Source organism: Neofelis nebulosa, chromosome 13 (assembly GCF_028018385.1).
Source record: "Neofelis nebulosa isolate mNeoNeb1 chromosome 13, mNeoNeb1.pri, whole genome shotgun sequence".
NCBI classification, from domain to species: domain Eukaryota; kingdom Metazoa; phylum Chordata; class Mammalia; order Carnivora; family Felidae; genus Neofelis; species Neofelis nebulosa.
In genome coordinates this window covers 7,019,911-7,033,255 of record NC_080794.1, presented here as the reverse complement: position 1 = coordinate 7,033,255, position 13,345 = coordinate 7,019,911, and the positions used below count along the sequence as shown (strand labels likewise).

Below are 13,345 nucleotides of genomic sequence, written 5' to 3'. Positions count from 1 at the left end.
AGCACTTCTCTCTTTTCCTGTTTCTATGAAAGGCACCGTCATTTTTTTTGCAGACTCCTAAACTATAAAGATCTTCCTTGATTACAACCCCGGTTTACTGAGCTGTCAAGGTCAACAGATTCTTTATTCCTGCTCCCCGGTGTGCCCCCCTCCCCTCCTCACCAACCACATGGTCCCATGCCTTCTGTCTAGAACCAACGTGCTGGTGTCCAGATTGACCCTCACCCTGAACCCTCTACTCTGCCACACTCCCAATCAGTCTACGGAGCTAGGTCAATCGGTGGGTGCCCCACATGCTAATTAAGCCAGTCTGTGTGTTGTCGTGAAGGCCCACAGATGTCCCCATCTCCCCCTGTCTTTACCCAAGCTGATCTTTCTGCCTAAAACCTTCCTGCCCCGTAATTTCTATCCCGGCCTGCTCTGAGTGCTTCTAAGACCACCTGCCAAACAGAAACCTGTTATTGTCTTTTTTCTCTTTTTAATGTTTATTTATTTTTGAGACGGGGGGTGGGGAGAGGCAGAAAGAGAGAGAGAGAGAGAGCGCATATGAAGCAGGTTCTGTGCTGAGAGAACAGAGCCCCATGCAGGGCTCGAACCCACAAACTGTGAGATCATGACTTGGGCCGAAGTCCGATGCTTAACCGACTGAGCCACCCAGATGCACCGAAGCCTGTTTTTGTCTTAAATGAGCTGTGTTGTGAGACGTGAAACAATATGGAAAAAGTACTTTTGCTCCAACATTAAGGTAAAAGTCAGCTAAATCGTCAATGTGGTAAAACAACTCCATCCTGGGAAATGTATATGAAAACCTATGATGGAAAACATCACTGTGTTTCCTCAGGGCTGGAGGGGGGTTATGTGGGGAGGAGAGTGGGGGAGCTCAGTAGATTTGGTTTCTTTCTTTCCACAGGTCCACATTCCAAACTTTCAATCTTTTTCTATTTTATCATTTTTTACAAAAAAAAACAAAAACAAAAAACAAAAACCCTTACAAAACTTCACTTTTCCTCCTGGGTCTGCAGCTCTGCAGAAAAGAGATTTAGGTGGTGGGCAGGGGTGCAGAACAGATTCTAGGGCAAATGTGTGTTTCCATGGCAACAACATTGTACACTCTCCCCCAGAATTACTGCCTTTCAATTCAAACCATAGGGTCAGGATAAACAGCCTATGATGAGAAAAAAGGCCAAAGGAGAAGAAAATCAGTGGGGCCCTGCATCTGGGAAGACGACTTTGCTCATGAACCCAGAGGGATCAGCTTCTGGCTAGTCCCCAAGCGCAGAGACGGTGAGCCTTTGAGGTGGCTCCTAGAGTCCTGCCCACACGGGCCTGGGGACAGAAGTGCCAGCTAATGCAACATGACAGAACTTTGCTACCTTGGCTACCTCCTTCGGGGAGGGGATGGCGCTAACAGATTAGAGAGCGTCGTTTCCATTTCTCTTCTTAGATCTCAGATTCCTTACAGAACCGGAAAAGCAAAGCCTGGCTCATTACATTTTTACTTACCAACAACAACAAAAAAATCAAAGGTGGAGGGAAAACAGTTTAAAAGGCTTAAAGTCAGGGCGCCTGGGTGGCTCAGTCGGTTAAGCGTCCGACTTCAGCTCAGGTCACGATCTCGCGGTCCGTGAGTTCGAGCCCCGCGTCAGGCTCTGGGCTGATGGCTCGGAGCCTGGAGCCTGTTTCCGATTCTGTGTCTCCCTCTCTCTCTGCCCCTCCCCCGTTCATGCTCTGTCTCTCTCTGTCCCAAAAATAAATAAACGTTAAAAAAAAAATTAATTAAAAAAAATAAATAAAAGGCTTAAAGTCAAAGCGTTCTCGAGCACCCAGCCCCGTAGGTTCGAGCCCTGCATCGGGCTCTGCACTGACAGTGCTTGCTTGGGATTCTCTCTTCCTCTCTTCCTCTCTCTCAAAATAAATAAATAAACTTAAAAAACAACAACAACATCGAACTGCTATGGGAGTAGCTTGGGGTGAGGAGTTGCAGCTAGTTCTAGACTAAGGACTACTGTTTCATTTCAAATGAGTCATGATTCAATTAGAAAAGCCAGTCTATTTACAAGCCAATGTATCAAAGCATCTCAAGGGATAAATCATGGCCTGAAATGTCTGCAGGGGCATCTGGCTTAAGGAAATGGGGAATCAAGCAGAGGAGATAGAAGAGATAAACGCGAATAACTCTGAGGATTTATTATTAGACCGGAGTTAACAGGCTTCTCCCACTGAAACCTTACCCTTCCTGGCTTCAAGAAACTCTTATGCCTTCTCCAGCCCAAGCATCGCATCCAGCCGGGTTTCTCCTGGTCTCCTCCCTTCATTTCTGCAAATCCCCTCCCACTAGAAACAGCCTATCCTACTGTCTGCACTTTGGTTCCAGAATCAAGTACAGTCCCCACACACTCATCTTCTCACCGAAAGGAATCCCATCCCCCAAGTGCTCAGGCTGAAAATTTTCTGACCAGTGCTTTGGGATTTCACTTCCAGAAGACACCTTACTACCCCAGGCTCAACCAACTGCTTCCAAGACAAGACCAGCTCCGTGATCCAATCAGAACATTCTTCCTCCACCCCAATCTTCATCCATTCTTGGCTCCCCAGTCCCCAAAGCTGATCTACATTTCCAGAGTCAAGAGGATGGAGGCAGAGATTATGGGTGCTGAGGAAAGGCCAGGTATTTGCTTCCGGAGAAGTTAACTTGGGAACTGCTCCTTTAAATGGTTCTCCTTATTATAATATTATTATATTATATTATATTATATTATATTATATTATATTATATTATATTATATTACATTTACTAATATATAATATTTATTATTATTATTATATTATAATAATAACATTATTGCATGGTGGACCCTAAAATCCCAGTTGAGTAGTCTGGTAGAAACATGCACAAAGTAGTGAACAAAGACATCAAGATGAGCTGAAAAAAAAGAAACGTGGCCAAGACTTGTCTCTTGATCTGAGTACTGTCGTATCACTTCCTCAATTTCAGTTTTCTTGGATATAAAATGGGAGATCAAAATACACACTTCCATGACCTTACAAGTTCTCATCGCAAGAAACAACAATTTTTGTAACCATGGATGGTAACGCAGGTTAACTAGACTTACTGAGGCGATCATTTTGCAATACACATATACCAATATCAAATCATTCTGTGGTACACCTGAAACTAATACGACATTGCATGTCAATTACATCTGAATAAAAGTACATCTTTGGAATTTGAAACAGAAAGCATTTATACATTTAAAATTATATATTTACATAAAACATGATAGGCACACATTTTTACACACTTTTCAAGGAACAAAGGAAATACATTCTCATTTTGATTCAAGGAGGTAACTGGCCAAAGTCGCCTTTTCAGAAACGTCCGCCCATGGCAGTGGGGCCCTCCTGGGCAAGGACATCAGAACACCGTATGCTGGCCTCACCCCTTCCGAATGCCTGGTCTCCCTTTCCCCCTGACCAAGTCTCACATTCTTGAAACCACTGGTTCTTTGCTGTTGGGGTGGAGGGTGTTGGGGTCACAGACCTCTCTGAAAATTTTGGGAAACCCATGAGCCCTCTCCACAGAAAAACATGCCTATCGACCTCTTCACATAAACGTGGCATGTGATTTAAGGCATTTCCTTCCAGATTATGAGCCTCTCCTCTCAGCTCAGCACAGACTGACTTCTTCCACAAAATTCCCGTGACTCTCACAGTGCACAGAGCCCGAGGCAGAGACTGCTCCTGCTCCTGAACAACCACTGCTTTGCCTGATTCTGTGAATTTTTGTGTTGTTTAAGGACCTCTTTACAGAGTGTTTGGTTCTCAAGGACGAGGACTACATTTCTGCCTCAGGGTGCCTCGCCGAGTACTAAATAGTCAAAAACATATTTGCTGGACGCGGATGGAAATTCCCCCGGGGTACTTACCGGTATTTGAGTAATTCTGGAGAATATTTTGACTTGGCTTTGAAAATCACCTGCAATGACAGAACAACATGGCGGGTTGGGGATGCGATACATTGACACCAACAAACCAACATCATTGCTTGAACGCCCCTTTCCCTTTATACCCAGGTGCCAGGGCACAGCTTCTGAAATGCAGAGATCTGCTTTGTGAGAATGTTTGTTAAGCTAAAGATTTTTTAAGCCATCCATACAATTTTCAAGACAAAGGTATTTAAAAATGGTGAAAATGGGGGTGGGGGGACACCTGGGTGGCTCAGTTAGTTAAGCATCTGACTTTTTGTTTTGATTCAGGTCATGATCTCATGGTTGGTGAGTTCAAGCCCTGCAACGGGCTCCATGCTGACAGTATGGAGCCTGCTGGGGGTTCTCTCTCTGCCCCCAACCTTGTTCTCTCTCTCTCTCTCTCTCTCAAAAGTAAATAAAGCTTAAAAAAAAATTTTTTTAATGATGAAAATGGTAAAAAGGGGAGAAAATGTAAAGGTATTACTGGTCAACCAGTGCCAAGTATTTCTCTTATGATAAGATTCATATTTGAAGGGCGCCTGGGTGGCTCAGTTGGTTGAGCGGCCGACTTCGGCTCAGGTCATGATCTCACAGCTCGTGAGTTCGAGCCCCACATCAAGCTCTGTGCCTGGAGCCTGCTTCGGATTCTGTGCCTCCCTCTCTCTCTGCCCCAACCCACTTGCATTCTCTCTCTCTCTCTCTCTCTCAAAAATAAATAAACATTAAAAAAATGTAATAAAGATTCATATTGGAGCCCATACTCCCACCAGAGATAAACAGTCTACCCTTACCTTTTCACTGGCACCAAATTCATGCTGTTTGAACATAAGCATCCACGCACCCAGGCCTCACACTTTGCAGCCCACTTTATTAATGTCCCTGGTCTCTAGAAGCATCAAACAACCATTATCTATAGGAGAAAGGTCACGTGTTGGGAATTCGCCACAACTTTTGCGTCCTGCACAATTGCTAATGCGTCCATGCAGGGTGCAGCGGCCGTCCTGGCAGAGACTCTGAGAGGCGATGAGCAGAGAAAGCAGGCGGCAGCTCCCTTCAGCCCAGCCGCGACACGGCAACGACACGTAGTGCACATGCACGCAGGGGCTTCGGGGACAAGCTCGGGCGGGTGCCGGGTACCGCGCGGGGCTAGGACACTGCAGCACACGAGCTCATGCCCTGGCTCTCCTGGACCCCTGGTGTTTGCAGGGCGGGGGTGACTCTGGGAGAAGGGAGGGTATGGGAGAGTAGAGAAGGGGCGACCCTTTTCCAGGGATGACCTTGCCGTGGATGGGGAGTATGGGAAGCCCCGCATTCCCCGCTACTGAGCGACCCCTCTGCACCGAGCTCCCGAACATGCTCTCCAGCTTCGCAGCTCTCTTTGTACTTGGGACGTCTCATGGATTTTGCTCAGTTCCTGAAAATATCTAAGGGGCAGATACGTTGCCAGAGCTGGAAAGCGTGAAGGAGGGGCAAAGGGAGAACGGGGTGGGCATAGTTGGGGGGGGGTGCGGGGGCAGCTCTGGGATCTGAGAGGTCACACAGGTTAAATATTGGCGCCCCCCCTCCCCCCGAACCCCCGGGTCTGAGGAAGACGCAGTGAGAAATCCGTTTGCAAGAGGGATATCTGAAAGTAATCCCAGGAAATTCCTCGGTGGATCCCAAGTGCCTGGCCAAGTCTGCGGAAGCAGATGTCACAACGGAGCCTCCATGATGGCTCTAAGGGCCAGTTCCCAGAACACGTATGCAATTTCCCTCTGGGAGCCTTCTAAAAGGCCTTCTTCTGAGGACCTTCAGTAGTTAATGCCCTCTCTCCACCACTATGGAAAACAGTATAGAAATCCTCCAAAACATTAAAAAAAGTATCATACAATCCACTAATTCCACTACTGAGTATTTACCCAAAGAAAACAAAAATACTACTCTGAAAAGATAACACGCACCCCTATGCTTACTGCAGGATTATTTCCAATAGCCAAGATACAGAAGCAACCTAAATGCCCACTGACAGATGAACGGATAAAGAAGAAGTGATATGCATACACGATGGAACATTTCTTGGCCATAAAAAAGCATAAAATCTTGCCATTTGCGACAACATGGACGGACCTATAGGGTATTATGCTAAGTGAAATAGGTCAGAGAAAAGAGAAAGACCAACACCGTGTGATTTCATACAGATGTGGAATCTGAAAAAGCAAAACAACAACAGACAAGCAGACTCTTACATGCAGAGAACTGGGGTGGTGGGGGGATGGGCAAAATTGATGAAGGGGATATTCAGAAGTATAAGCTCCCAGTTATAAAATTAGTAAGTTACAGAGATGAAAAGTACAGCATAGGGAAGACAGTAAATGAGGTAATAACGTGGTATAGGGATGGTCACTATGCTCGCCATGGGGAGCCCGGAGTAGTGTACAGACTTGTCGAATCACTATGTTGTACTCTGGAAAACTAACGTAACATTGTGTGTCAACTATATTTCAATTAAAAGAAAAAAAAAATCACCCAGGGAACTTGTTAAAGATGCAAATCCCACAGCCCCACCCTTAGAGGTGCCAACCTGGTGGGTCTGGGGAGGGGCCCAGGAATCCACATTTTAATACATTCCTGACCCCAGGTGATTCTGATCCAGCTAGTCCAAGGACCACCTCATGAGAAAAAGCGCTACTCTTGAATAGCTCTGCAATCATTAATTTAAAACACACTGAGGGGCGCCTGGGTGGCGCAGTCGGTTAAGCGTCCAACTTCAGCCAGGTCACGATCTCGCGGTCCGTGAGTTCGAGCCCCGCGTCAGGCTCTGGGCTGATGGCTCGGAGCCTGGAGCCTGTTTCTGATTCTGTGTCCCCCTCTCTCTCTGCCCCTCCCCCGTTCATGCTCTGTCTCTCTCTGTCCCAAAAATAAAATAAAAAAAAAAATGTTGAAAAAAAAAAAAAAATTTAAAACACACTGAAAGAGGCCACCACGATAATCACACGACACTGAGAGGTATGATGCAAAGAACAAAGATCAGGGGATGCTCAGGGTCCGTGGACAGCCCCCCAGACATATACACTCCTGCCCTCCCTCAAGTCTCCAATAACAGGCTGCCAACGGGGACCCTCAGGCACAGACTCTGTATCTGGGGGAGGAGGGACCACACCTATTCCCACAGACTTTACAATCAGCAGAACTACCAACCCTCCTTTTAAAACACATTTTCAGGTGGCTCAGTCGGTTAAGTGTCTGACTTCGGCTCAGGTCATGATCTCATGGCTTGTGAGTTCGAGCCCCGCATCGGGCTTTGTGCTGACAGCTCAGAGCCTGGAGCCTGCTTCAGATTCTCTGTCTCCCTCTCTCTCTGCCCCTCCCCCATTTGTGCTCTGTTTCTCTCTCAAAAATAAACATACATCTAAAAATATAATAATAATAATAATTAAGAATTCATAGATATCAAAGTGTGGAAAAAACCACAGTATTTTTTTTATGAAGTTTATTTACTTATTTTGAGAGAGAGAGAGAACGAGTAGGGGAGAGGCAGAGAGAGGAGGAGAGAGAGAATCTCAAGCAGGCTCTCCACTGTCAGAGCAGAGGCTGATGCCAGGCTCAAACTCACAAACTTGGACCCTGAACCAAGTGAGCCACCCAGGTGTCCCGAAACTACAATATTTTGAAAAAGTGCCTGACCTTGTCAAGTCAATGTGCAAATATTTTTAACGTTGTGCCACACTTAGTGGGGCTTGGTCAGTGGCAGGTAACTTCGGCCTGAGTGACTCAGTTTACTCGTACACACCAGGCCTATCCCGGTGCTCCCGGGCATGGCCCAAGGGCACTCCATGGGATAGCGTCCCCCGGACGGGGCACGACTAGGTGGTCACATCCTGTGGACTCGGCTCTGTGCCAAGTGCCTTCAAGAGGCCTACAGCTGGAGGGGAGACACCCAGAGGAGACAAGATGGGACGCAGACCAGAAAGAGGCTCTGGCCTCAGCGGGTCTGAGCGCAGGGAGCTGACATGCAAGCCATGGGCTCCAGCGGTGGGCACCTCGGCCTCCTCTTGTCTCGCCCAGAGTACTGCCCCCTCTGGTCCTTGCAGCTCCTGGTGGCTCAGAGACAACAGGAGGGAGTCTGGGTGGATCAGGGTCTACTCAGGCGAACAGGGCTCCCTGCTGCTCCCGCCACCAGCCAGCGCTGGGTCTTCAGGCTGGATGCGTGGAAAGAGTCCCCACCTGCCCACCTTCTTTACAAACCAAACAGACGTTTCTCAACTTCCCACAGCCCCCTGCCTCTGTAGCTCGCCTGCATACGTTCGTAAACTGCACAGAGTCAGGTGCGGGGGGACTGCCTCCGAGGCCAGCCTGGACCCCAGAACACCCCTCTCGGAGCGTGGTGAAGGGCGGCATGCCCAGCCGCGACCATCAAAAACTCAGTCCAGGATGCAAGCCTCATAAGCAGTCACACGCTTTGCTCCAACAGTTCCGCTTCTAAGAAATTTCCTCGGAGGCACAGCTTTCCAAGGTGTTCCCACAGAACTGAGAATTCATCAGTGTTAGGGAAATAAATGTCACGGGATCAAACACATTTAGGAACTGCTAGGCTAAACAGTTTTTCCCTGCAGGAATGTCCCAGAGTCTGGAAAAGACTCCGATCTGCTGTAAATCTTTGAGCAAAACATACGGTAGGCAACAGTTTTCCAAACTTACTTGGCCACGTAAGGTCTTCTGAATAAGTGTTCCAGGGAAAAGAGTTCGGGAAAAGAGTTCGGCACTAAGCATGGACTGTTCACTGCGGACTTAGTAAGAGTAATGATGGCAATAATAATAGTCACAACAAACAAGAAGGAAGGATAACTTTTAAATGATACTCAGACTTTTTCCCCTTAAACACAGACAGCAGCCAAGGAGTGCGCTGAGCACGGGGGCCCGTGGGTGAGGGGTTCCACCCTGAGGGACCACAGAATGACCTGTGCAATAAAAGAGGGGGAAACCCCACAAAACTCAAACTCCCGCCTTGCCCGGAGGGACAAGGTCATCACCAGGGAAAGGCACAATCTGATCGTAAATCATCTGATCCTCTCTAAACTCAAAGCCAAGGTGATAACCACATCAAAATACAAGGCTTGTCCATGATTTGTAAAAACTCAACCCGCTGCTGACAATTTGTGATGAGTGTATGCCTCGAATGCAATTGAATCTAGTCAAGCCATGCTGAGAACATCTTCCTTTATCCTTCAAGTTAATCCTCCAAAAGTCAAGTTCCTTAAAGCTGTATTTAAATTCCTGCCATTTTAAAGCGCAATATATACATTCCATTATTATATACCACCCCCCACACACGTACAAACACACATGTGCATATAAATACACGTACGTGTATATTTTTTACAGCACAGTTTCTGCCTCCATTAATGAAAAGTGCATAAATGTCCGGACCAAATTTCCAGCAAAATAAATCCAAACTCTTCTGCTCACCCCTAATCCAATCTGTGCTCCAAGAGACGTCATTAAAGGTTGGTTAGTGCCCAGAAGTGGAGCTAAGCATTCTGGGTAATCCCTGCTCTCTGGCCCGCCAGGGATCCCTTATCAGGCTGCCCATCTCCTCCAGTCCACTGCTAGCTCCCGCTGACCTCGGCAGGAACTCGGTCGGGAGAGGAGACAGCTCCTGAAGGGCAGGCACACAAAGATTAATTATCCTTGCCTATTTTATGGTGCTCCTGACGGCAGAGGCCCTGCCTGCTCAGTACAAAACCAGACCCATAAAATCAGAGAGGAGGAAGTCAGGGACTGTGTGAATAGCTAAGGAAAATCTGAGACCAGACAAAAATCCGTGTCATTCCCACTTTCAGATTGATGGCGTTCACATCAGGTCACCTGACATGGCGCACGGAATCCGGACTCAAGAACTGTAAGACGGAGAAAAGTTGGTCCCTGACCTCCAGAAACTCACAACCAGACACAGACATGCCAGTGATGTGAGGAGGGCAGAGGTGTGGAGAGGCATGAGTGATTTGAGGGGGTGTGAACGGGTGTAGGGAAGTATAGGGAGGTGTGAGGGGGTATGAGGGGTGTAAGGAGGTATGAGGGGGTGCGAGGGGGTGTAAGTGGCTATGAGGAGGCAGGATGTGGCACGAGGAGGCAGGAGCAGACCTGAGATGACGTGAGGAGAGGAGGACGGCCGAGGGGGGCACCTTACGGCTCCGGGACGGCAGTGGCACAGCGGCAGGGCTGGGAAGCAGCAGCCCGTGGGCAGGAAGGCACGTGTGTCCCCGGGTGGGACATCACAGAAGGTGTTCACCGGGGGAAATGGACATGGGAGCTGTGCTTTCAGGGGGCGGGGGGGGCAGCAGGGATGACGAGAATCGGGGTGGGGGCAGCAGGGGGACGAGAAGCAAAGGGCCCGCCGGGGGCTTGAGAGGGGAGGTGAAAGTGAAGGCAAATCCAAGGCAGAAGGCAGGTAATTGGTGACCCAGGTCTGGGCATCTGGGGAGACACAGGGAGCTTCAGGCTATAGGGGTCTCCTTAGGAGTGGTAACAGTGTTGTAAATCTCACAGGGTGGTGGCCGTGTGGAGCGGGTTGTGTCCCCACCCAAGTGCAGGAGCAGGAAGGAAGCAAGCAGCAGGCCAAGACAGGGGCCTGGGGAGGGGACAGGCCACGGGAGAGGGGCCTGGGGAGGGGACAGGCCCCAGGGAGAGGGGCCTGGAGACAGGAGGTGTGAGAGAGAGGCTAGATGATGGGGGGTGGTGGAGGGCACCCTCAGAGGGAGGCCCATGGCAGGGAAACTGAGACAGGAAGGAGGGGCCGCAGGGCGTCACAGGGACAGCAGGGGGTGGTGGCCCCGGGGGACTGTGAGGTCTGGCTGGAGCTCTGATGAAGGGAGAGCCCCAGCTGCCTCTTGGGGAATGAGAAGGGTGAACGAAGGGGTCAGGTCTCCTTTCCCCGACATCCCTTTGGTGTCTACACAGTCGGTGAAAACCCCAGGGTTTTCAGGGGGGCCCCATGGCGGTGAGGGCTGGGAGGACAGGGTAGGGCAGGAGCACACAGCTGCTGCCCTGGAAGGTGGCTGCTCCATCACAGAAATACAGTGTTTCCCATCGCAGACGCCCCACGGGCTCAGCATCATTCTCACCACTGTAGAAAGTCCTGCCCAGAACGGGTGCCCACGGGAGGAAAGCTAGCTGACTTTCCCAAGATGTCATCTGGGGTTGCGGACGTCACTGTGCAAACCTGCCTCCTCAGATTCTGATTTAAGACCCAGTTCCAGGTAGACATGGGTTGGAACTGGAAGCTGTCCCCCAGTTGGCCCCTGTGGCTGGGGCAGAATGTGACCCCCCCATCCACTATGGGCCCTCCGAGGTCCCCTTGGTAACCCCAGGCCCTTTGCATCACCTTTCAGATGACGCAGGAGGGCTATAGATGACGTACTTGCTTGGACAGAAGCAGAAAGGCTCGAGAGCGGCTGCTGACCTCTGCCTCCTTCCCCTGGTAAATTACAGTCCCTGACCCTCTCACCCACCCCGCTCGACCTTTTGAACTCCTGCCTATTTTTCCTCCTACTGACTCAAGTTGGCATTTGCTGCCTTACAATCATTTTTCCTAATGTCACGTTGGCTGCTTCTGGCAGAAACTCCCCATGCTACTCTTTGCGTGTAGGACGGTCTCCCTTGTGCATTCAGCGAAACTAAAGTAAGCTCTCTGGCCCCAGAGGAACTGTCTGCAACGACTGACTGAACTTCCAAACGTGCACTTGATTCAGAGTCTCATGCAGACATCCCGCCTGATGAACTCCCACCAAACACGACCTGTGTCTCCGGGGCTCCATATCCCCGGAAGCTCTGCCGCTTGGAAATGAACACGCAGGGCGGACACCCCCCAACTTTCCCACCCATAACAGTCTCCAGACCCCACCGCCCCAGCTGCACCCCGGATCCTCAGTGCCGTGGTCCCTGGGAGAGTCTCGCAGGAACGGAGTGGGGCTGACACTGTGTGCACCACACAGGCTGAGGTCGGAAGAAACCAGGTCTCTCTCGCTCACACACGCACTACTTTTAAATGTATGTAGGCACGTTCATTTGAAAACTTCGCAAACTTACAGCTGTTTAAGTTTCATGACAGAATATGTCACGTATACCCAAAGAAGTAACACAGTAACACAGCCAGTACTCATGTACCCACCACGCAGGTCAGGCCACCTGTTAACGACCTGCAAGGTTTGTTCCAGGTCTGTTTTATTTTTAATAAATCAAAAAGATAAACACGATGCTCCCAGCATCTCTCTCCCCCACTCTGACCCCTCCCTCCTCTGCACAGATCATTGCTTTCTGAATGTAGCATTACTATACCCAGGAGAGGTTATACTTTTACTATGTACGTAGGTATTCCCAAATAACACATCGCATATAAATAAATATGTACGTGTCCACAAAGTAACACATATCACATATAACAAATACATAGTACCTTCTTGCCTGGTTTTTCACTTCATCTGAACATGTTACCACCTTCCCTACCTTTGTGCAACTTCTTTGTTCACCCGCTGTGACGTGTCTGCAACATTCGAAGGCTGAAACACACACCCTGCTTCATGCATTCTCACTAAGGCCGGGTATCCCACTGTCCACAGGCCACAGCTGTGTGTCTGTCTCTGGCACAGAGACATGTAAAGCTGGTGAAGAGTGTGGACTCGCTCTGGCTCCCCTGGACTTGAATCATGGCTCCACTAATTATCAGCTGGGTGACTTTGGAAAAGTCACCTAACCTCTCTGTGCCTCATGTACCGCTTCTGTAAAATGAAATTAATAACAGTGCCCACCTCATAGGTTTCTGTGACGATTAGGTGGATTAACACACACACACACAGCACTTAGACAACCGTGGCCACCCTGCAGACACTGTGTGTTTGCTACCCCCTGCTGCTGTTACTATTGTTAGTCCTTGTGTTATGTTCTCAAGCCACGATTCTAAATGCACAACTTCTAAACTGTGACCACGGAGGCTTTCTTGACCATAAAAGGAACTTTCACACTCGAAAAGATTAGGAACCATGACACATTCGCTCTTTGCTCTTATTAAGGTCCCTCTGTGGTGCCCACTTCCTGACATATTGGGGAAATTATGCAAACCCGGGGGCCTGTTCTCCCCAGGTGACAGTCATTAGTCAGCTGCCTCAGTGTTTCCCCATGCTGAGCACCCTCATTCACCAGAGCAGGGTGACATGACAAAGTCCCTGAGACCCAAATGTGGGATTTCTCCCTTTCTGTGGCAATCCTGGAGATGAGCAAAAGACAGCTCTAGGGAGATCAGCTGTTCAGGTCTGCTCTCTATGAAAACAAGGGCAAGCACGGTGTCTATATCTTTGCAGAGACTGTCCGTGTCTTTATTTTTTTTTTTAATTTTTAATTTTTTT

At 49.0% G+C, this 13,345-nt stretch overlaps 1 protein-coding gene across 5 annotated transcripts in view; it reads right to left on the bottom strand.

Annotated features, from left to right (window-relative positions):
* GPR137B (G protein-coupled receptor 137B) overlaps positions 1-13,345 on the bottom strand; it is a 63,516-nt gene that overhangs the window by 37,806 nt on the left and 12,365 nt on the right. For all 5 annotated transcript variants that reach the window (XM_058696231.1, XM_058696232.1, XM_058696229.1 and 2 more), the window contains exon 2: positions 3,927-3,976. In XM_058696231.1, the coding sequence (XP_058552214.1) occupies positions 3,927-3,976 (50 nt within the window). The remainder of the gene's footprint in view (positions 1-3,926; positions 3,977-13,345) is intronic.